The sequence below is a fragment of the Carcharodon carcharias genome, chromosome 33 (genome assembly GCF_017639515.1).
Source record: "Carcharodon carcharias isolate sCarCar2 chromosome 33, sCarCar2.pri, whole genome shotgun sequence".
NCBI lineage: Eukaryota > Metazoa > Chordata > Chondrichthyes > Lamniformes > Lamnidae > Carcharodon > Carcharodon carcharias.
The window spans coordinates 21,103,714-21,124,220 of NC_054499.1; the positions used below are offsets into that span (position 1 = coordinate 21,103,714).

The 20,507-nt window shown below is 55.6% G+C and overlaps 1 protein-coding gene across 7 annotated transcripts in view; it reads right to left on the reverse strand.

Moving 5' to 3' along the window:
- LOC121272302 (phospholipase D2-like) overlaps window positions 1-20,507 on the reverse strand; it is a 137,538-nt gene that overhangs the window by 39,799 nt on the left and 77,232 nt on the right. For all 7 annotated transcript variants that reach the window (XR_005941869.1, XM_041178895.1, XM_041178893.1 and 4 more), the window contains 4 exons: window positions 8,633-8,785; window positions 2,412-2,561; window positions 1,883-1,966; window positions 926-1,004 (listed from right to left, as the gene is read on the reverse strand). Coding sequence is in view for 6 of the 7 variants with exons in the window: in XM_041178895.1 (XP_041034829.1) it covers window positions 926-1,004; window positions 1,883-1,966; window positions 2,412-2,561; window positions 8,633-8,785 (466 nt within the window). In the remaining variant the exon portion in view is untranslated. The remainder of the gene's footprint in view (window positions 1-925; window positions 1,005-1,882; window positions 1,967-2,411; window positions 2,562-8,632; window positions 8,786-20,507) is intronic.

The window sequence follows — 20,507 nt, forward strand, 5'->3', positions numbered from 1 at the left end:
AATCTGTGCTGTCTTGTTCTCGATGCTTCCACCAATGGGAACAGTCTCTCCCTATCTACTCCATCCAGGCCCCTCATGATTCTGGACACCTCTATCAACTCTCCCCTCCACCTTCTCCTCTCCAAGAAGAACCATCCCACCTTCTCCAATCTACCCACGTAACCAAGTTCCTCATCCTTGGAACCATTATCATGAATGGGAGAGAGTGGCGTAGTGGTAATGTCACTGGACTTGTAATTCAGAGAGTCAGCCTAATTCTCTGGGGGCATGGGTTCAAATCCCACCACAGCAGCTGGTGGAATTTAAATCCAATTAATAAACCTGGAATTGAAATCTAATCTATCATCAATTGTTGTAAAAACCCATCTGGTTCACTAATGTCCTTTAGGGAAGGAAATCTGCCATCCTTACCTGATTTGGCCTACCTGTGACTCAGCCACTCAGTTGATGGGCAACAAATGCTGGCCTTGCCAATGATGCCCACATCAAGTATAAAAAGAAATTGGTTAGCACTCAATAATAGATCATGTTGATAAGCTAACACAGCATATAGCAATGTACATGAAGTATAGGCAACAAATATAGCCAGGTAACATTGGGAATGGACAACAAATGCTGGCCTTGCCAACAATATTCACATCTCACTGAAAAAAAATCTATTGGAATAATGGCACTGTTAGCAAATTATAAAGTCCTTGTTTTTTTCAAACAGCTCTATCGATGACTCTTTCTGAAAGGGTGGTGGAGGCAGGTTCGATAGAAGTATCCAAAAGGGAATTGGATTGCTACCTGAAAAGAGAGAATGTGCAAGGTTATGGGCATAATGCAGGGGAGCGGGAGGAGGTGGAATGCTCTTTCAGAAAGCCAGTGCAGACTCGATGGGCCAAATGGCCTCCTTGTGCACTGTAAAGATCCTGTGACTCACCGCTTTGCGCTTCAGGAGCACGTCCAGCCGCCAGTAGTTGTCCTTCGCTGGTCTTTTCAGGTGGATCTCCGGGCTCAGCCTAATGAGGAATGACATTGCCAGAAGAGGTCAAATTCAGGAAATAAACAAAGCCACTCCACTCCCACCTCACAGATGGAAGACTATTCACATCGGAATATAGGAGGAGACCATCTGGCCTCTTCAGCCTGCTCCACTTTCCTGTCTAACTCCCACCCCCACTCTGCACCCCACCACCGCCCCCACCCCACCCCAAGTCATTAACTCCACACGGGGCGGGGGCATGAACATCAGGATCCAAGGCAGCACGAGTCTTCGTGGCATCAAAAAAGTGGGAAATCTTCATTTTCACTTTTTCCTTCAGATCTGTCAGTAACTTACAGCACAGAGGGAGACCACGCTATCTGGGGGATGTTGGAAGGCTTTAGAAAGGGCGTAGAACTGATTCCCAAGAATGGTTCCAGGAACTTCAGTGACGTGGATAGATAGATTGGAGAAGTTGGGGCTAGTCCCCTTGGAGGAGAGAAGGCTGAGGGGAGATTTGATAGAGATGTTCAAAATCATGATGGGTCTGGACAGAGTAGAGAGGGACAAATTGTTCCCATTGGCGGAAGTATCAAGAACCAGGGGGCACAGATTGAAGGTGATTGACAAACGAATCAGAGGGGGAAATTCTTTTTGAGAGTTGTTGTGATCTGGAAGGTGCTGCCAGAAAGGCTGGTGGAAGCAGATTCAATGGGAACATTCAAAAGGGGAATTGGGAGAAATATTTAAACAAAGACGAATTTGGAAGGCTACAGGGTAAGAGTTGGCGGGTGGGACTAATTGGATAATTCTTTCAAAGAGCTGGCACAGACATGATGGGCTGAATGGCCTCCCTCTGTGCTGGGTGATTATGTAACTGAAAATTCCCCAAAAGGATAACAGCAGCTGACTCACCACCAATCAGCAATAAAAATCTCCTCCTTGGCTTGTTCCAAAGCATCAGCGACAGAAGAGAAATACCCACTGCCATTCACAAACCTGCAAACAAGTGAGAACAACATGAGGGCAAGACATCTAAACTCCTGCTGATCCCAATGATGCTGTGATAGGGGAGAACAACTCGGCTTCAAACACAGGCTTTCGAGATCCACCCGCTGATCGGGACCCCAGAACTCCCAGTGCCAGCAAGGGCTCAGAGTCTCTGGGTCACAAGGCCAGGGGCTCAAGTCGCACTCCCCGAGACACAGGGCCGCAATGCAGGCTGAGACTCCCAGTGCTAAGGGAGTGCTGCACTGCCGCAGGTGCCGCCTTTCTGACGAGACGTTAAACCAGATGTTTAGCCCTGTCTGCCCACTCCGACGGACAACAGGGCAGCGGTTTCAAAGAGTCCTGCCTGGTCAGTATTCATCCGAAAGGGGTTATCTGGAGGTTTACCACATTGATGCTGTGGGATCTTGCTGTGCACAAATTGGCAAATAGTTACCATCGGGCCAGGATGTCATGGCGGGCAGGAACAAAGGAATCGAAGCGATGTTCTGCGAGGAAGTCCTGGCCGTGTCTCTCGGCTAAGTTAGTTATTTCCTGTTTCCACCAACAAGCCTGCCTGTAGCTGCTGCATTTAATGATCAGAGTCCTGGGCAGGAAAGGATAGGGAACAGCATTAGTTGGAAACAGGGGTGGGCGCAGTGAGGCTGTTGTTGAACTAACTATTATCACATTGTGCTGAAAGCGCTTTTGCTCTCAGCTAGAGATTACTACAAAGTAGAACGACATCAAGACATTACATTACACGGAACACAGAGCACAGAAACAGGCCATTCAGCCCAACCAGTCCGTGCTGGTGTTTCTGCGTCAGCTATGCCCATCTCTCAGATTGGCTTGCTGGCCGGGGTTTTACTGTCATTGCCCAAGAGTGCCGGGAGTCCGTTGCAAGCAGACCTGCCTCAGCCTTTGTTGGATTTTACTGAAACCTGTTGTGTGATCAGAGGCACAAAACACAGGGGGCATGTGTGAATAGAGGAAGCAATTGTGTGTCTCCTTAACCAATTGGGTGGACGAATCCTCACCGAGACATGCAGAGTTTGAACCAGGAGTGTAAGTTAGTTACTTCTATGCCAAATAATGCATAGAAAGCAAAATTAAAGAGAAGGAAAAAAACACGAGGCTAAGAGAGAAGAATGCAAGAGACAAAGTAAAAAAAAAAAATAATTTTTAGAAAATCTCCAAGAATAACAAAAGATCTGAAGGAATTAGACTCCACACTTGTAAAATGTTATTTTTCAGGGCCCGAGAGGCTGTTTTTCAATAATTACGCTGGAATGGACACGCCCTGAGCTTTCCATGGTGAGCTTACTAAGTGTTTATCACACAGGTACAGCACCTTCATGCTATTCCATGTATTTCTGGATGAGATGATGGTATAGCCGCGCTCCTGGAGGGGCAAGCCAACTCTGACAACAACGTCCAGTTTAACTGCGCACGTGCAGGTGGCCAAAGTTATTGCCCGATTTACTCTTTGAAAATCAGAGGTGACACAAGGACAAACCATTTGTTTTTCAAAACAGCGTTGGTAGAATCATCTCTCTCAAGACTGAAGTTTGCCTTTTACAAAGTGGAAGGTGTGGCACGGTCTGGACACGTGGATGCTAACCTGGGGTATTTTTTAAAAAGGTCATAGCAACGCATTGAATAATTCTTGAATTGAAAGAGAGTCTCAGTGATGGTGACCGTAAAACTATCATTATGATTGTCATTAAAAACCCATCTGGTTCACTTTAGGGAAGGAAATCTGCCAGCCTTACCTGGTCTGGCCTACATGTGACTCCAGACCCACAGCCATGTGGTTGACTCTTAACTGCCCCTCTGAAATGGCTGAGCAAGACACTCAGGGCGATTAGGGATGGGCAACAAATGCTGGCTTGGCCAGTGACACCCACATCTCATGAAAGAATTTAATTAAAAGGAAACAGCAGCTGTACCTCAGTTGCCTGTGTTCCTCAGTTGGAATTCTCTCCGAAGCCCCTCTGCCTTTAATTCCTCCTTAAACACTCTACCTTGCTATCCAAACCCTGGGCCACTTGCCTCAATATCTCCGATATGGCTTGTTATCAAACTTTGCTTAAAGAACGTGAAGGAGTGAAGGGCCTTGGGACATTTTACTACGTGGAGGATGCAATATAAATGCAGGTAGTTGTTGTTAGAACGGTAACGCTATGTCTCCCTCGTTGATCCAAATGTATTTTTTTAATTCAGTCTCCAAGGCTGAAAGCTATTTTTTCACCAAATAATTACAGCCGGTGGTCATTGACATCACACTCCAGCTGGTCTAATTTTGACCATCATTAAGTCGGTCGTTGGTTAAGTAGGTTGACAGCTGGTGACATTTAATAACAGCTTTTGAGCCAAACCGGGACTCTCAAGCAGCTGTGGCAATGTCCAGCTTGAGGCTTTCAGGATAGAACCACTTTTTCAAAATGATGTTCACCTGCCATGAAGCTGTCATTGTTAACACTGACCCTGCTGTGGGATGAACAGCATCAGATCCCTGCTGTTTGACATCTGGAACTGTGTCCTGAGATTGTCACTTCAGTTCTCTGCCCCGCTACCACTCTGACCTCTCTGTCCTTGGCCTGTCCCAAGGAAGCTCGAGGAACTGCACCTCATCTTTCTGTGAGGCACTTCACAGCCTTCAGCATGGAGATCAACAATTACATACAGAATCGCTGCTCCCAGTTTTTTTGGACAGTGGATGCTGGTAATGATTCTGCTGTTGCCATTCACACCTCCTCTGGACCCCACGAATCACACCTCCTCTGGACCCCGCCATCCACACCTCCTCTGGACCCCATCATCCACACCTCCTCTGGACCCCATCATCCACACCTCCTCTGGACCCCGCCATCCACACCTCCTCTGGATCCTGCCATCCACACCTCCTCTGGACCCCACCATTCACACCTCCTCTGGACCCCATCATCCACACCTCCTCTGGATCCCGCCATCCACACCTCCTCTGGATCCTGCCATCCACACCTCCTCTGGACCCCACCATTCACACCTCCTTTGGACCCCATCATCCACACCTCCTCTGGATCCTGCCATCCACACCTCCTCTGGATCCCACCATTCACACCTCCTCTGGACCCCACCATTCACACCTCCTCTGGACTCCACCATTCACACCTCCTCTGGACCCCACTATTCACACCTCCTCTGGACCCCACCATTCACACCTCCTCTGGACCCCACCATTCACACCTCCTCTGGACCCCACTATTCACACCTCCTCTGGACCCCACCATTCACACCTCCTCTGGACCCCACCCGTCACACCTCCTCTGGACCCCACCATTCACACCTCCTCTGGACCCCACCATTCACACCTCCTCTGGACCCCTCCAATCACCCCTCCTCTGGACCCCATCATTCACACCTCCTCTGGATTCTGCCATTCACACCTCTGGACTCATCTTTATTTTTCCCATTACACCGTCCCTTTTAACATTTAATCTCTCCTGCTCTCCCCCCTTTTCTCCCCTTCCCCCCCACCATCCTTGTACCTACTCCAAACCCTGTTACATCTCAGGCCTGTAAGAATGTCATTGAGACACTGACTCTGTTTTCCTCTCTCCACTGCTGTGTTTCTGGTTTTTAATTTCAGAGTTCCAGCCTCTGCAGCGTTTCACCTCGCCGCTGAGACCGGTAGCTGAGTGGAGGTTGGAATAACTGAGTCAAGGAAGCACAAAAACAACACACTGCACAATGACTGTTTGATATAAACGACATCCCAGTCCCTAAGGGACAGAGTCTGTCCCATGAATAAAGATTGTGAGATTTTCACAGACAAGTCTGTCTTACACCCTTGTTTAAGGTTGTGCCTGTGTCTTCTGACCCCACAGTCTGGGAACAGATTTAGACAAGAAGTGCTCAGAGGCGCGCGCACACCAGCACATAGCTCCTTTTTGTAAGCTTCATGAATGTATTGCTCAAACAAGCCCAATTTGCCCAATATGTGACCATCACATATCGTGGGAAAATTACACTCACAAGCACAACTGTGGTGGGAACTGTGACCCTCTGCACTCCTCATCGTGGCTGAGTTTCAGTGAAAGATGAATGTTCCACAGCTCTCAACTCTGTAATCCTTCAGTTCACCTTTTTGCTGGCTCAATCATTACAGTCTGCAAGCCTTCAAACACACACTGTCCTCCATCAACTCACTAGGCTCACTGTTCACTAGGTTGGTCCCTATGATGAAGGGCTGAGTAAATTGGGTTTATGTTCTCTGGAGTTACAGGAAGATATAGACGGGATGGTCAAATGGGCAGGTAAGTGGCAGATGGATTTTAACCCTGAAAAGTGTGAGGTGATTCACTGTGGAAGGAGTAATTTGACAAGGAAGTATTCAATGAACAGCATGGCACTAGGAAGATCTGAGGAACAAAGGGACCTTGGCGTGTGTGTTCATAGATCTCTGAAGGCGAAGGGGCATGTTAGTGGGGTGGTGAAAAAGGCATATGGGACACTTGCCTTTATCAATCAAGGCATAGATTACAAAAGTAGGGAGGTCATGTTGGAGTTGTATTGAACCTTATTGAGGCCACTGCTGGAGTACCGTGTGCAGTTCTGGTCGCCACATTATAGGAAGGATGTGATTGCACTGGAGGGGGTGCAGAGGAGATTCACCAGGATGTTGCCTGGGATGAAACATTTAAGTAATGAAGAGAGGTTGGATAGACTTGGGTTGTTTTCATTGGAGCAGAGAAGACTGAGGGGTGACCTGATTGAGGTGGACAAGATTATGAGGGGCATGGACAGGGTGGATAGGGAGCAGCTGTTTCCCTTAGTTGAAGGGTCAGTCACGAGGGGGCATAAGTTCAAGATGAGGAGCAGGAGGTTTAGGGGGGATGTGAGGAAAAACTTTTTTACCCAGAGGGTGGTGACAGTCTGGAATGCTCTGCCTGGGAGGGTGGTGGAGGCGGGTTCCCTCACATCCTTTAAAAAGTACCTGGATGAGCACTTGGCACATCATAACGTTCAAGGCTATGGGCCAAGTGCTGGTAAATGGGATTAGGTAGGTAGGTCAGGTGTTTCTCACGTGTCGGTGCAGACTCGATGGGCCGAAGGGCCTCTTCTCCACTGTGTGATTCTGAGAGTTTAGAAGAATGACAGATGATCTCAATGAAACATTTGATATTCTGAAGGGCTGTGACAGGGTGGACGTTGAGATATTGTTCCCCCCACCACCCTCCCCACCGGGCTGGGGAATTGAACACAGGGAACAGTCTCAGGATAAGGGGCCGATCATTTAGGACTGAGATGGGGAGAAATTTCTTCACTCAAAGGGTTGTGAATCTTTGGAACTCTCTACCCCAGAAGCTCCATCGTTGAATACATTTAAGGCTGGGATATGATTCTTGGTCCCTCGGAGAAACAAGGGATATTAGGATTGGGATGGAAAGTGGAGGTGAAGCCCAAGATCAGCCATGATCATATTGAGTGGTGGAGCAGGCTCGATGGGCCGAATGGTCTACTTTATTCCATATGTTTTGTTTTGAACTTCCAGCCAAAATAATGGCCTCAACCATACACAGCAGGAAGAAAAATGGGAAGATGATGGATATTTAAGGGGACAAGGTGCATATCTCGCTTCTAATGTACATTTTTCTGGCTGCTTTCTTGGCCACTCAGTTAAAAAATAAATTATTTGGGGGAGATATAAATATATAAATTGTGCCGCTTTGAGTCAGGTGATCGGATTGAGGTGCTTAAAACGACCAGAGGATTTGATCGTTTCTCTCCATCAACCCTATTTCCTCTGCTAGGGGGTGGAGTAGCCTGCGGGGAGGTGGTGGGGTTGGGGGGGTGGAGAGAAGAGGTGTAGGGGGAGTCCAGGACAGGGGGAAAGAACCTTAACATTATAGCCAGGCCCTTTGGGGGCGATGTCATGTCCATGTTACTGAATGGCTGAAGAGTTTCAACGAGGCACCAGAGTGTCAGGATAAGGTGGTCAAGTCATTTGAGACTGAGATGAGGAGAAATGTCTTCACTCAAGAAGGAAGTTGTGGCCCTTTGGAAACTCTATCCCAGAGGGTTGTGGATGCTCAGTCAACGAGTCCATTCAAGGCAGGGATCAATCGGCTTTTGGACGGGGATAGAGTGGGAAAATGTATTGGAGGGAGAAGATCAATCATGACTTTTATTAAATGGTGAGGCAGAGGGCTGAATTCCCATATGTTATGTTTACTTAGAGGGGGAAATCTGAAACTCTCCCCGAAAGGCTGTCGAGGCTGAGGGCAATTGAAAATTTCAAAATCAACATCGACTTCTTTTTAAGAAAAGCAAAAACCACAGGTGATGGAAATCCAAAACACTGGAAATACTCGGCAGGTCTGGTGAGACCGGTGGGGAAGGAAAAAGAGAGGGTTATCATTTCGGGTTGGTGAACTTTCGTTACCTTGTGTGACCTCTGACAAGAGGTCATCGATTTAAATGTTAACCCCCCACCCCCCGTTGGAATTTTGTCAGGCTTTTAGGGGAATCCGAGGCATTTACGAGGAGTTAGGAAGCCGAGCGGCCATGAACTATTCAAAATAGTGGAACAGGCGCGAGGGGCAGAGTGGCCTCCCCGCTCCTGTTCCCACTCCTGGAAAGGCGAACAGACAGACCGGGGAGCAGTAAGTCAAGACGACAAGAGATTCAAACCTGGACAAATTCTCGATCATCACTCCGTATTTTGTGCCTGTGTCCTTGCTTCCAACTTGGACATTGAAACCCTTGTCAAACAGCAGCACAAAGGAGATGACACCATTCGAAGGCCTCATGTAGAGGAGGAAGGAATCCTTAATGACAATCCACCTGGAAAACAGGACCAGTTAAACCTCAGTGGCGCCGGGAATAAATATTTTAACTATCAGCCAATCCAGCACCTTCAAACAAATGATTAAAGAAGCCAATGGACACAGATAGGCCGGGATTTTCCGACTCCCACTGTGGGAGATTCGGCAGCCCAGCCAAAGGTCCATTCGGTGGGACTGGATGGTCATGGCAGCGGGAGGGGCTGGGGTCAGGGCCGGAATATCCCACCTGCAGTGGCAGAGTGGTATTGTCACTGGACTGGTGATCCAGGGACCCAGGGTAATGCTCTGGGCACCTGAGTTCGAATCCCGCCACGGCAGATGGTGGAATTTGAATTCAAATAAAAAAAATCTGGAATTAGAAGTCTAATGATGACCATGAAGCCATTGTCGATTGTTGTTAAAAACCCCATCTGGTTCACTAATGCCCTTTAGGTAGGGAAATCTGCCATCCTTACCAGGTCTGGCCTACCTGCGACTCCAGAACCACAGCAATGTGGTTGACTCTTAAATACCCTCTGAAATGGCCAAGCCCACCATGTGGACTGCAGCAGTTCAGGGTGGCAGCTCACCACCATCTTCCCAAGGGCAATTAGGGATGGGTAATAAATGCTGGTCTAACCAGTGATGCCCCCATCCCATGAACGAATATATTTTTAAAAAATTATAAATCAGTAGTAAAGAGAGTTGGCGACTGAAGTGATTCACCCAGACTGATTGGAAAGTGGTGCCACAGGGATGAGTGCTCCGATCGTTTGTTGTTCATCATTTACGCAAACTTGGGAATTATTACAATCGTAGAATTACTTGAAATATTAATTTCAAAATTTACATACAATGTCAAGGTGGGAGAGTACTCTATACAGCAGCAAAACACATGGGAAACATTGAGTAAAAGGTGAAGCAACATCACACCCTCAGGCATGGAATTTTGAACGTTAAAGGGGGGATTCGATAGAACTTTTCAAGACCACAGAATTTTAATGGCTTGGGAAGAGGCAATTCAGCCCATCGTGTCTGAACTGGCAGGAGATGCAACACGCGATGCAGTTTCGGATGGAAAGCCTTTGCCAAGCCCTGATCTCTCTTAAATAAATTCGTGTCAGAACAGAATCGGTACTAAAAAAAAAAAACCCAAAAAGTCTTAACATTCAACAATAAACTACAAAAGTCAAACAAACTCTCTGCTTGGCTTGCCCCCCTCCCCTCCCCACTGGAAGCTGTGGGTTTATTCAGCCACTTTAATACTGATGCCATTCAATTGGAATGAGGACATTACAGGGAACAGATAGTTCCTCTCTCTTGACCCTATTTCAGCTGCCTGGGGAATCTGGAGCCAGGGGACAGAGTTCAAAATTTCCTTTTCAGGAGCACAATCAGGAAACACTTCCACAGACAGAAGGACGGGAGAGGTTTGAAACTCTTCTACAAATGGCAATTGATCCTAGATTAATTGTTGATTTTAAGCCTGGGATTGATTTTTCTTTGTTAACATAGTGATTAAGGAACACAGGGTGGATATATGGATTTGGGTACCAGAACAGCCACGATCCCGTTGAGTGGCTGGTACAGGCTGGAAGGGTTGAATGGCCCTCCTCCTGTTCCAATACAGATAATAAACCCAATGGGGAATTCAGGAGAAACCCCTTTACCCAGAGAGCGGGGAGAATGTGGAACTCGCTCCCACAGGGAGTGGTCGAGGTGAATAGTATCGATTCATTTAAGGCGGAAGCTGGATAAACACATGAGGGAGACAGGAGTAGAAGGATAGGCTGATAGGGGGAGATGAAGAGGGGGTGGGAGGAGACTCATGTGGAGCAGAGACACCAGCACAGAGCAGATGGGCCGAATGGCCTGTTCCTTGTTGCTAATGCTATGTAAAAAAGCAGATTACTAGCTAGAGTAGTCATAGTAAGAGTGAGTTTCACTTCTCAACTAACCTCCCGATCTAATCAAGGACTTTGATCCAGAGCTAACTGATCTTGCAGTCGACACCAGAGAGTTCACAGGAGATTTAAATCAGGCAGGGACACGCTGCCCTCACAGCCTGCACTGTTACGCTGCCCTCACAGCCTGCACTGTTACGATGCCCTCACAGCCTGCACTGTTACGCTGCCCTCACAGCCTGCACTGTTACGCTGCCCTCACAGCCCGCGCTGGTACGCTGCCCTCACAGCCCGCGCTGGTACGCTGCCCTCACAGCCTGCACTGTTACGCTGCCCTCACAGCCTGCACTGTTACGCTGCCCTCACAGCCCGCTGGTACGCTGCCCTCACAGCCTGCACTGTTACGCTGCCCTCACAGCCTGCACTGTTACGCTGCCCTCACAGCCCGCGCTGGTAAGCTGCCCTCACAGCCTGCACTGTTACGCTGCCCTCACAGCCTGCACTGTTACACTGCCCTCACAGCCTGCGCTGGTACGCTGCCCTCACAGCCTGCGCTGGTACGCTGCCCTCACAGCCTGAGCTGGTATGCTGCCCTCACAGCCTGCGCTGGTACGCGCTTTCCTCAGAGCCCGCGCTGGTATGCGCTTTCCTTAGAGCCCGCGCTGGTACGCGCTTTCCTCAGAGCCCGCGCTGGTACGCGCTTTCCTCACAGCCTGCGCTGGTATACGCTGCCCTCGCAGCCTGCGCTGGTATACGCTGCCCTCACAGCCTGCACTGGTACACGCTGCCCTCACAGCCTGCGCTGGTACGCGCTTTCCTCACAGCCTGCACTGGTATACGCTGCCCTCATAGCCTGCGCTGGTACGCGCTTTCCTCACAGCCTGCGCTGGTATACGCTGCCCTCACAGCCTGCGCTGGTACGCTGCCCTCGCAGCCTGCGCTGGTATACGCTGCCCTCACAGCCTGCGCTGGTATACGCTGCCCTCACAGCCTGCGCTGGTATACGCTGCCCTCGCAGCCTGCGCTGGTATACGCTGCCCTCACAGCCTGCGCTGGTATACGCTGCCCTCACAGCTTGCACTGGTACGCGCTTTCCTCACAGCCTGCGCTGGTATGCTGCCCTCACAGCCCGCGCTGGTACGCGCTTTCCTCAGAGGCCGCGCTGGTACGCGCTGCCCTCACAGCCTGCGCTGTTACACTGCCCTCACAGCCTGCGCTGGTATACGCTGCCCACACAGCCCGCGCTGGTACGCTGCCCTCACAGCCTGCACTGTTACGCTGCCCTCACAGCCTGCGCTGGTACGCTGCCCTCACAGCCTGTGCTGGTACGCGCTTTCCTCAGAGCTCGCGCTGGTACGCGCTTTCCTCAGAGCCCGCGCTGGTATGCGCTTTCCTCACAGCCTGCGCTGGTATACGCTGCCCTCGCAGGCTGCGCTGGTATACGCTGCCCTCACAGCCTGCGCTGGTATATGCTGCCCTCGCAGCCTGCGCTGGTATACGCTGCCCTCGCAGCCTGCGCTGGTATATGCTGCCCTCACAGCCTGCGCTGGTATACGCTGCCCTCACAGCCTGCGCTGGTATACGCTGCCCTCGCAGCCTGCGCTGGTATACGCTGCCCTCGCAGCCTGCGCTGGTATACGCTGCCCTCACAGCCTGCGCTGGTACGTGCTTTCCTCAGAGCCCACACTGGTACGCGCTTTCCAAGCAGCCTGTGCTGGTATACGCTGCCCTCACAGCATGCGCTGGTACGCGCTGCCCTCAGAGCCTGCGCTGGTACGCGCTTTCCTCACAGCCTGCGCTGGTATACGCTGCCCTCATAGCCTGCGCTGGTACGCGCTTTCCTCACAGCCTGCGCTGGTATACGCTGCCCTCACAGCCTGCGCTGGTACGCTGCCCTCACAGCCTGCACTGGTATACGCTGCCCTCACAGCCTTCACTGGTATACGCTGCCCTCGCAGCCTGCGCTGATATACGCTGCCCTCACAGCCTGCGCTGGTATACGCTGCCCTCACAGCCTGCGCTGGTATACGCTGCCCTCGCAGCCTGCGCTGGTATACGCTGCCCTCGCAGCCTGCGCGGGTATATGCTGCCCTCACAGCCTGCGCTGCTATACGCTGCCCTCACAGCCTGCACTGGTACGCGCTTTCCTCAGAGCCCTCACTGGTACGCGCTTTCCTCACAGCCTGCACTGGTATACGCTGCCCTCGCAGCCTGCGCTGGTATACGCTGCCCTCGCAGCCTGCGCTGGTATACGCTGCCCTCACAGCCTGCGCTGGTATACGCTGCCCTCGCAGCCTGCGCTGGTATACGCTGCCCTCGCAGCCTGCGCTGGTATATGCTGCCCTCACAGCCTGCGCTGGTATACGCTGCCCTCGCAGCCTGCGCTGGTATACGCTGCCCTCGCAGCCTGCGCTGGTATACGCTGCCCTCACAGCCTGCGCTGGTACGTGCTTTCCTCAGAGCCCACACTGGTACGCGCTTTCCTCGCAGCCTGTGCTGGTATATGCTGCCCTCACAGCATGCGCTGGTACGCGCTGCCCTCAGAGCCTGCGCTGGTACGCGCTTTCCTCACAGCCTGCGCTGGTATACGCTGCCCTCATAGCCTGCGCTGGTACGCGCTTTCCTCACAGCCTGCGCTGGTATACGCTGCCCTCACAGCCTGCACTGGTACACGTTGCCCTCACAGCCTGCGCTGGTACGCGCTTTCCTCACAGCCTGCACTGGTATACGCTGCCCTCATAGCCTGCGCTGGTACGCGCTTTCCTCACAGCCTGCGCTGGTATACGCTGCCCTCACAGCCTGCGCTGGTACGCTGCCCTCGCAGCCTGCGCTGGTATACGCTGCCCTCACAGCCTGCGCTGGTATACGCTGCCCTCACAGCCTGCGCTGGTATACGCTGCCCTCGCAGCCTGCGCTGGTATACGCTGCCCTCACAGCCTGCGCTGGTATACGCTGCCCTCACAGCCTGCACTGGTACGCGCTTTCCTCACAGCCTGCGCTGGTATGCTGCCCTCACAGCCCGCGCTGGTACGCGCTTTCCTCAGAGGCCGCGCTGGTACGCGCTGCCCTCACAGCCTGCGCTGTTACACTGCCCTCACAGCCTGCGCTGGTACGCTGCCCTCACAGCCTGCGCTGGTACGCTGCCCTCACAGCCTGCACTGTTACGCTGCCCTCACAGCCTGCGCTGGTACGCTGCCCTCACAGCCTGCGCTGGTACGCGCTTTCCTCAGAGCTCGCGCTGGTACGCGCTTTCCTCAGAGCCCGCGCTGGTACGCGCTTTCCTTAGAGCCCGCGCTGGTATGCGCTTTCCTCACAGCCTGCACTGGTATACGCTGCCCTCGCAGCCTGCGCTGGTATACGCTGTCTTCACAGCCTGCGCTGGTATACGCTGCCCTCACAGCCTGCGCTGGTATACGCTGCCCTCACAGCCTGCGCTGGTATATGCTGCCCTCACAGCCTGCGCTGGTATACGCTGCCCTCACAGCCTGCGCTGGTATACGCTGCCCTCGCAGCCTGCGCTGGTATACGCTGCCCTCGCAGCCTGCGCTGGTATACGCTGCCCTCACAGCCTGCGCTGGTATACGCTGCCCTCGCAGCCTGCGCTGGTATATGCTGCCCTCACAGCCTGCGCTGGTATACGCTGCCCTCACAGCCTGCGCTGGTATACGCTGCCCTCGCAGCCTGCGCTGGTATACGCTGCCCTCGCAGCCTGCGCTGGTATACGCTGCCCTCACAGCCTGCGCTGGTACGTGCTTTCCTCAGAGCCCACACTGGTACGCGCTTTCCTCGCAGCCTGTGCTGGTATACGCTGCCCTCACAGCATGCGCTGGTACGCGCTGCCCTCAGAGCCTGCGCTGGTACGCGCTTTCCTCACAGCCTGCGCTGGTATACGCTGCCCTCATAGTCTGCGCTGGTACGCGCTTTCCTCACAGCCTGCGCTGGTATACGCTGCCCTCACAGCCTGCGCTGGTATGCTGCCCTCACAGCCTGCACTGGTATACGCTGCCCTCACAGCCTTCACTGGTATACGCTGCCCTCGCAGCCTGCGCTGATATACGCTGCCCTCACAGCCTGCGCTGTTATACGCTGCCCTCACAGCCTGCGCTGGTATACGCTGCCCTCGCAGCCTGCGCTGGTATACGCTGCCCTCGCAGCCTGCGCTGGTATATGCTGCCCTCACAGCCTGCGCTGGTATATGCTGCCCTCACAGCCTGCACTGGTACGCGCTTTCCTCAGAGCCCGCACTGGTACGCGCTTTCCTCACAGCCTGCACTGGTATACGCTGCCCTCGCAGCCTGCGCTGGTATACGCTGCCCTCACAGCCTGCGCTGGTATACGCTGCCCTCACAGCCTGCGCTGGTACGTGCTGCCCTCAGAGCCTGCGCTGGTACGCGCTTTCCTCACAGCCTGCGCTGGTATAAGCTGCCCTCACAGCCTGCGCTGGTATACGCTGCCCTCGCAGCCTGCGCTGGTATACGCTGCCCTCACAGCCTGCGCTGGTATACGCTGCCCTCACAGCCTGCACTGGTACGCGCTTTCCTCACAGCCTGCGCTGGTATGCTGCCCTCACAGCCCGCGCTGGTACGCGCTTTCCTCAGAGGCCGCGCTGGTACGCGCTGCCCTCACAGCCTGCGCTGTTACACTGCCCTCACAGCCTGCGCTGGTATACGCTGCCCTCACAGCCCGCGCTGGTACGCTGCCCTCACAGCCTGCGCTGGTACGCTGCCCTCACAGCCTGCACTGTTACGCTGCCCTCACAGCCTGTGCTGGTACGCTGCCCTCACAGCCTGCGCTGGTACGCGCTTTCCTCAGAGCTCGCGCTGGTACGCGCTTTCCTCAGAGCCCGCGCTGGTATGCGCTTTCCTCACAGCCTGCGCTGGTATACGCTGCCCTCGCAGCCTGCGCTGGTATACGCTGCCCTCACAGCCTGCGCTGGTATATGCTGCCCTCGCAGCCTGCGCTGGTATACGCTGCCCTCGCAGCCTGCGCTGGTATATGCTGCCCTCACAGCCTGCGCTGGTATACGCTGCCCTCACAGCCTGCGCTGGTATACGCTGCCCTCGCAGCCTGCGCTGGTATACGCTGCCCTCGCAGCCTGCGCTGGTATACGCTGCCCTCACAGCCTGCGCTGGTACGTGCTTTCCTCAGAGCCCACACTGGTACGCGCTTTCCAAGCAGCCTGTGCTGGTATACGCTGCCCTCACAGCATGCGCTGGTACGCGCTGCCCTCAGAGCCTGCGCTGGTACGCGCTTTTCTCACAGCCTGCGCTGGTATACGCTGCCCTCATAGCCTGCGCTGGTACGCGCTTTCCTCACAGCCTGCGCTGGTATACGCTGCCCTCACAGCCTGCGCTGGTACGCTGCCCTCACAGCCTGCGCTTTTATACGCTGCCCTCGCAGCCTGCGCTGGTATACGCTGCCCTCGCAGCCTGCGCGGGTATATGCTGCCCTCACAGCCTGCGCTGGTATACGCTGCCCTCACAGCCTGCACTGGTACGCGCTTTCCTCAGAGCCCTTACTGGTACGCGCTTTCCTCACAGCCTGCACTGGTATACGCTGCCCTCGCAGCCTGCGCTGGTATACGCTGCCCTCGCAGCCTGCGCTGGTATACGCTGCCCTCCCAGCCTGCGCTGGTATACGCTGCCCTCGCAGCCTGCGCTGGTATACGCTGCCCTCGCAGCCTGCGCTGGTATATGCTGCCCTCACAGCCTGCGCTGGTATACGCTGCCCTCGCAGCCTGCGCTGGTATACGCTGCCCTCGCAGCCTGCGCTGGTATACGCTGCCCTCACAGCCTGCGCTGGTACGTGCTTTCCTCAGAGCCCACACTGGTACGCGCTTTCCTCGCAGCCTGTGCTGGTATATGCTGCCCTCACAGCATGCGCTGGTACGCGCTGCCCTCAGAGCCTGCGCTGGTACGCGCTTTCCTCACAGCCTGCGCTGGTATACGCTGCCCTCATAGCCTGCGCTGGTACGCGCTTTCCTCACAGCCTGCGCTGGTATACGCTGCCCTCACAGCCTGCACTGGTACACGCTGCCCTCACAGCCTGCGCTGGTACGCGCTTTCCTCACAGCCTGCACTGGTATACGCTGCCCTCATAGCCTGCGCTGGTACGCGCTTTCCTCACAGCCTGCGCTGTTACACTGCCCTCACAGCCTGCGCTGGTACGCTGCCCTCACAGCCTGTGCTGGTACGCTGCCCTCACAGCCTGCACTGTTACGCTGCCCTCACAGCCTGCGCTGGTACGCTGCGCTCACAGCCTGCGCTGGTACGCGCTTTCCTCAGAGCTCGCGCTGGTACGCGCTTTCCTCAGAGCCCACGCTGGTACGCGCTTTCCTCAGAGCCCGCGCTGGTATGCGCTTTCCTCACAGCCTGCGCTGGTATACGCTGCCCTCGCAGCCTGCGCTGGTATACGCTGCCCTCGCAGCCTGCGCTGGTATATGCTGCCCTCACAGCCTGCGCTGGTACGCTGCCCTCACAGCCTGCACTGGTATACGCTGCCCTCACAGCCTTCACTGGTATACGCTGCCCTCGCAGCCTGCGCTGATATACGCTGCCCTCACAGCCTGCGCTGGTATACGCTGCCCTCACAGCCTGCGCTGGTATACGCTGCCCTCGCAGCCTGCGCTGGTATACGCTGCCCTCACAGCCTGCGCTGGTATATGCTGCCCTCACAGCCGGCGCTGGTATATGCTGCCCTCACAGCCTGCACTGGTACGCGCTTTCCTCAGAGCCCGCACTGGTACGCGCTTTCCTCACAGCCTGCACTGGTATACGCTGCCCTCGCAGCCTGCGCTGGTATACGCTGCCCTCACAGCCTGCGCTGGTATACGCTGCCCTCAGAGCCTGCGCTGGTATACGCTGCCCTCGCAGCCTGCGCTGGTAAACGCTGCCCTCGCAGCCTGCGCTGGTATATGCTGCCCTCACAGCCTGCGCTGGTATATGCTGCCCTCACAGCCTGCACTGGTACGCGCTTTCCTCAGAGCCCGCACTGGTACGCGCTTTCCTCACAGCCTGCACTGGTATACGCTGCCCTCGCAGCCTGCGCTGGTATACGCTGCCCTCGCAGCCTGCGCTGGTATACGCTGCCCTCGCAGACTGCGCTGGTATATGCTGCCCTCGCAGCCTGCGCTGGTATACGCTGCCCTCGCAGCCTGCGCTGGTATACGCTGCCCTCGCAGCCTGCGCTGGTATACGCTGCCCTCGCAGCCTGCGCTGTTATACGCTGCCCTCACAGCCTGCGCTGGTATACGCTGCCCTCACAGCCTGCACTGGTACGCGCTTTCCTCACAGCCTGCGCTGGTATGCTGCCCTCACAGCCCGCGCTGGTATGCGCTTTCCTCAGAGGCCGCGCTGGTACGCGCTGCCCTCACAGCCTGCGCTGTTTCACTGCCCTCACAGCCCGCGCTGGTACGCTGCCCTCACAGCCTGCGCTGGTACGCTGCCCTCACAGCCTGCGCTGGTACGCGCTTTCCTCAGAGCTCGCGCTGGTACGCGCTTTCCTCAGAGCCCACGCTGGTACGCGCTTTCCTCAGAGCCCGCACTGGTATGCGCTTTCCTCACAGCCTGCGCTGGTATACGCTGCCCTCGCAGCCTGCGCTGGTATACGCTGCCCTCACAGCCTGCGCTGGTATATGCTGCCCTCGCAGCCTGCGCTGGTATACGCTGCCCTCGCAGCCTGCGCTGGTATATGCTGCCCTCACAGCCTGCGCTGGTACACGCTGCCCTCACAGCCTGCGCTGGTACGCGCTTTCCTCACAGCCTGCACTGGTATACGCTGCCCTCACAGCCTGCGCTGGTACGCGCTTTCCTCACAGCCTGCGCTGGTATACGCTGCCCTCACAGCCTGCGCTGGTACGCTGCCCTCGCAGCCTGCGCTGGTATACGCTGCCCTCACAGCCTGCGCTGGTATACGCTGCCCTCACAGCCTGCGCTGGTATACGCTGCCCTCGCAGCCTGCGCTGGTATACGCTGCCCTCACAGCCTGCGCTGGTATACGCTGCCCTCACAGCCTGCACTGGTACGCGCTTTCCTCACAGCCTGCGCTGGTATGCTGCCCTCACAGCCCGCGCTGGTACGCGCTTTCCTCAGAGGCCGCGCTGGTACGCGCTGCCCTCACAGCCTGCGCTGTTACACTGCCCTCACAGCCTGCGCTGGTACGCTGCCCTCACAGCCTGTGCTGGTACGCTGCCCTCACAGCCTGCACTGTTACGCTGCCCTCACAGCCTGCGCTGGTACGCTGCCCTCACAGCCTGCGCTGGTACGCGCTTTCCTCAGAGCTCGCGCTGGTACGCGCTTTCCTCAGAGCCCACGCTGGTACGCGCTTTCCTCAGAGCCCGCGCTGGTATGCGCTTTCCTCACAGCCTGCGCTGGTATACGCTGCCCTCGCAGCCTGCGCTGGTATACGCTGCCCTCACAGCCTGCGCTGGTATATGCTGCCCTCGCAGCCTGCGCTGGTATACGCTGCCCTCGCAGCCTGCGCTGGTATATGCTGCCCTCACAGCCTGCGCTGGTATACGCTGCCCTCACAGCCTGCGCTGGTATACGCTGCCCTCGCAGCCTGCGCTGGTATACGCTGCCCTCGCAGCCTGCGCTGGTATACGCTGCCCTCACAGCCTGCGCTGGTACGTGCTTTCCTCAGAGCCCACACTGGTACGCGCTTTCCTCGCAGCCTGTGCTGGTATACGCTGCCCTCACAGCATGCGCTGGTACTCGCTGCCCTCAGAGCCTGCGCTGGTACGTGCTTTCCTCACAGCCTGCGCTGGTATACGCTGCCCTCATAGCCTGTGCTGGTACGCGCTTTCCTCACAGCTTGCGCTGGTATACGCTGCCCTCACAGCCTGCGCTGGTACGCTGCCCTCACAGCCTGCACTGGTATACGCTGCCCTCACAGCCTTCACTGGTATACGCTGCCCTCGCAGCCTGCGCTGATATACGCTGCCCTCACAGCCTGCGCTGGTATACGCTGCCCTCACAGCCTGCGCTGGTATACGCTGCCCTCGCAGCCTGCGCTGGTATACGCTGCCCTCGCAGCCTGCGCTGGTATATGCTGCCCTCACAGCCTGCGCTGGTATATGCTGCCCTCACAGCCTGCACTGGTACGCGCTTTCCTCAGAGCCCGCACTGGTACGCGCTTTCCTCACAGCCTGCACTGGTATACGCTGCCCTCGCAGCCTGCGCTGGTATACGCTGCCCTCACAGCCTGCGCTGGTATACGCTGCCCTCACAGCCTGCGCTGGTACGCGCTGCCCTCAGAGCCTGCGCTGGTACGCGCTTTCCTCACAGCCTGCGCTGGTATACGCTGCCCTCACAGCCTGCGCTGGTATACGCTGCCCTCGCAGCCTGCGCTGGTATACGCTGCCCTCACAGCCTGCGCTGGTATACGCTGCCCTCACAGCCTGCACTGGTACGCGCTTTCCTCACAGCCTGCGCTGGTATGCTGCCCTCACAGCCCGCGCTGGTACGCGCTTTCCTCAGAGGCCGCGCTGGTACGCGCTGCCCTCACACCCTGCGCTGTTACACTGCCCTCACAGCCTGCGCTGGTATACGCTGCCCTCACAGCCCGCGCTGGTACGCTGCCCTCACAGCCTGCGCTGGTACGCTGCCCTCACAGCCTGCACTGTTACGCTGCCCTCACAGCCTGCGCTGGTACGCTGCCCTCACAGCCTGCGCTGGTACGCGCTTTCCTCAGAGCTCGCGCTGGTACGCGCTTTCCTCAGAGCCCGCGCTGGTATGCGCTTTCCTCACAGCCTGCGCTGGTATACGCTGCCCTCGCAGCCTGCGCTGGTATACGCTGCCCTCACAGCCTGCGCTGGTATATGCTGCCCTCGCAGCCTGC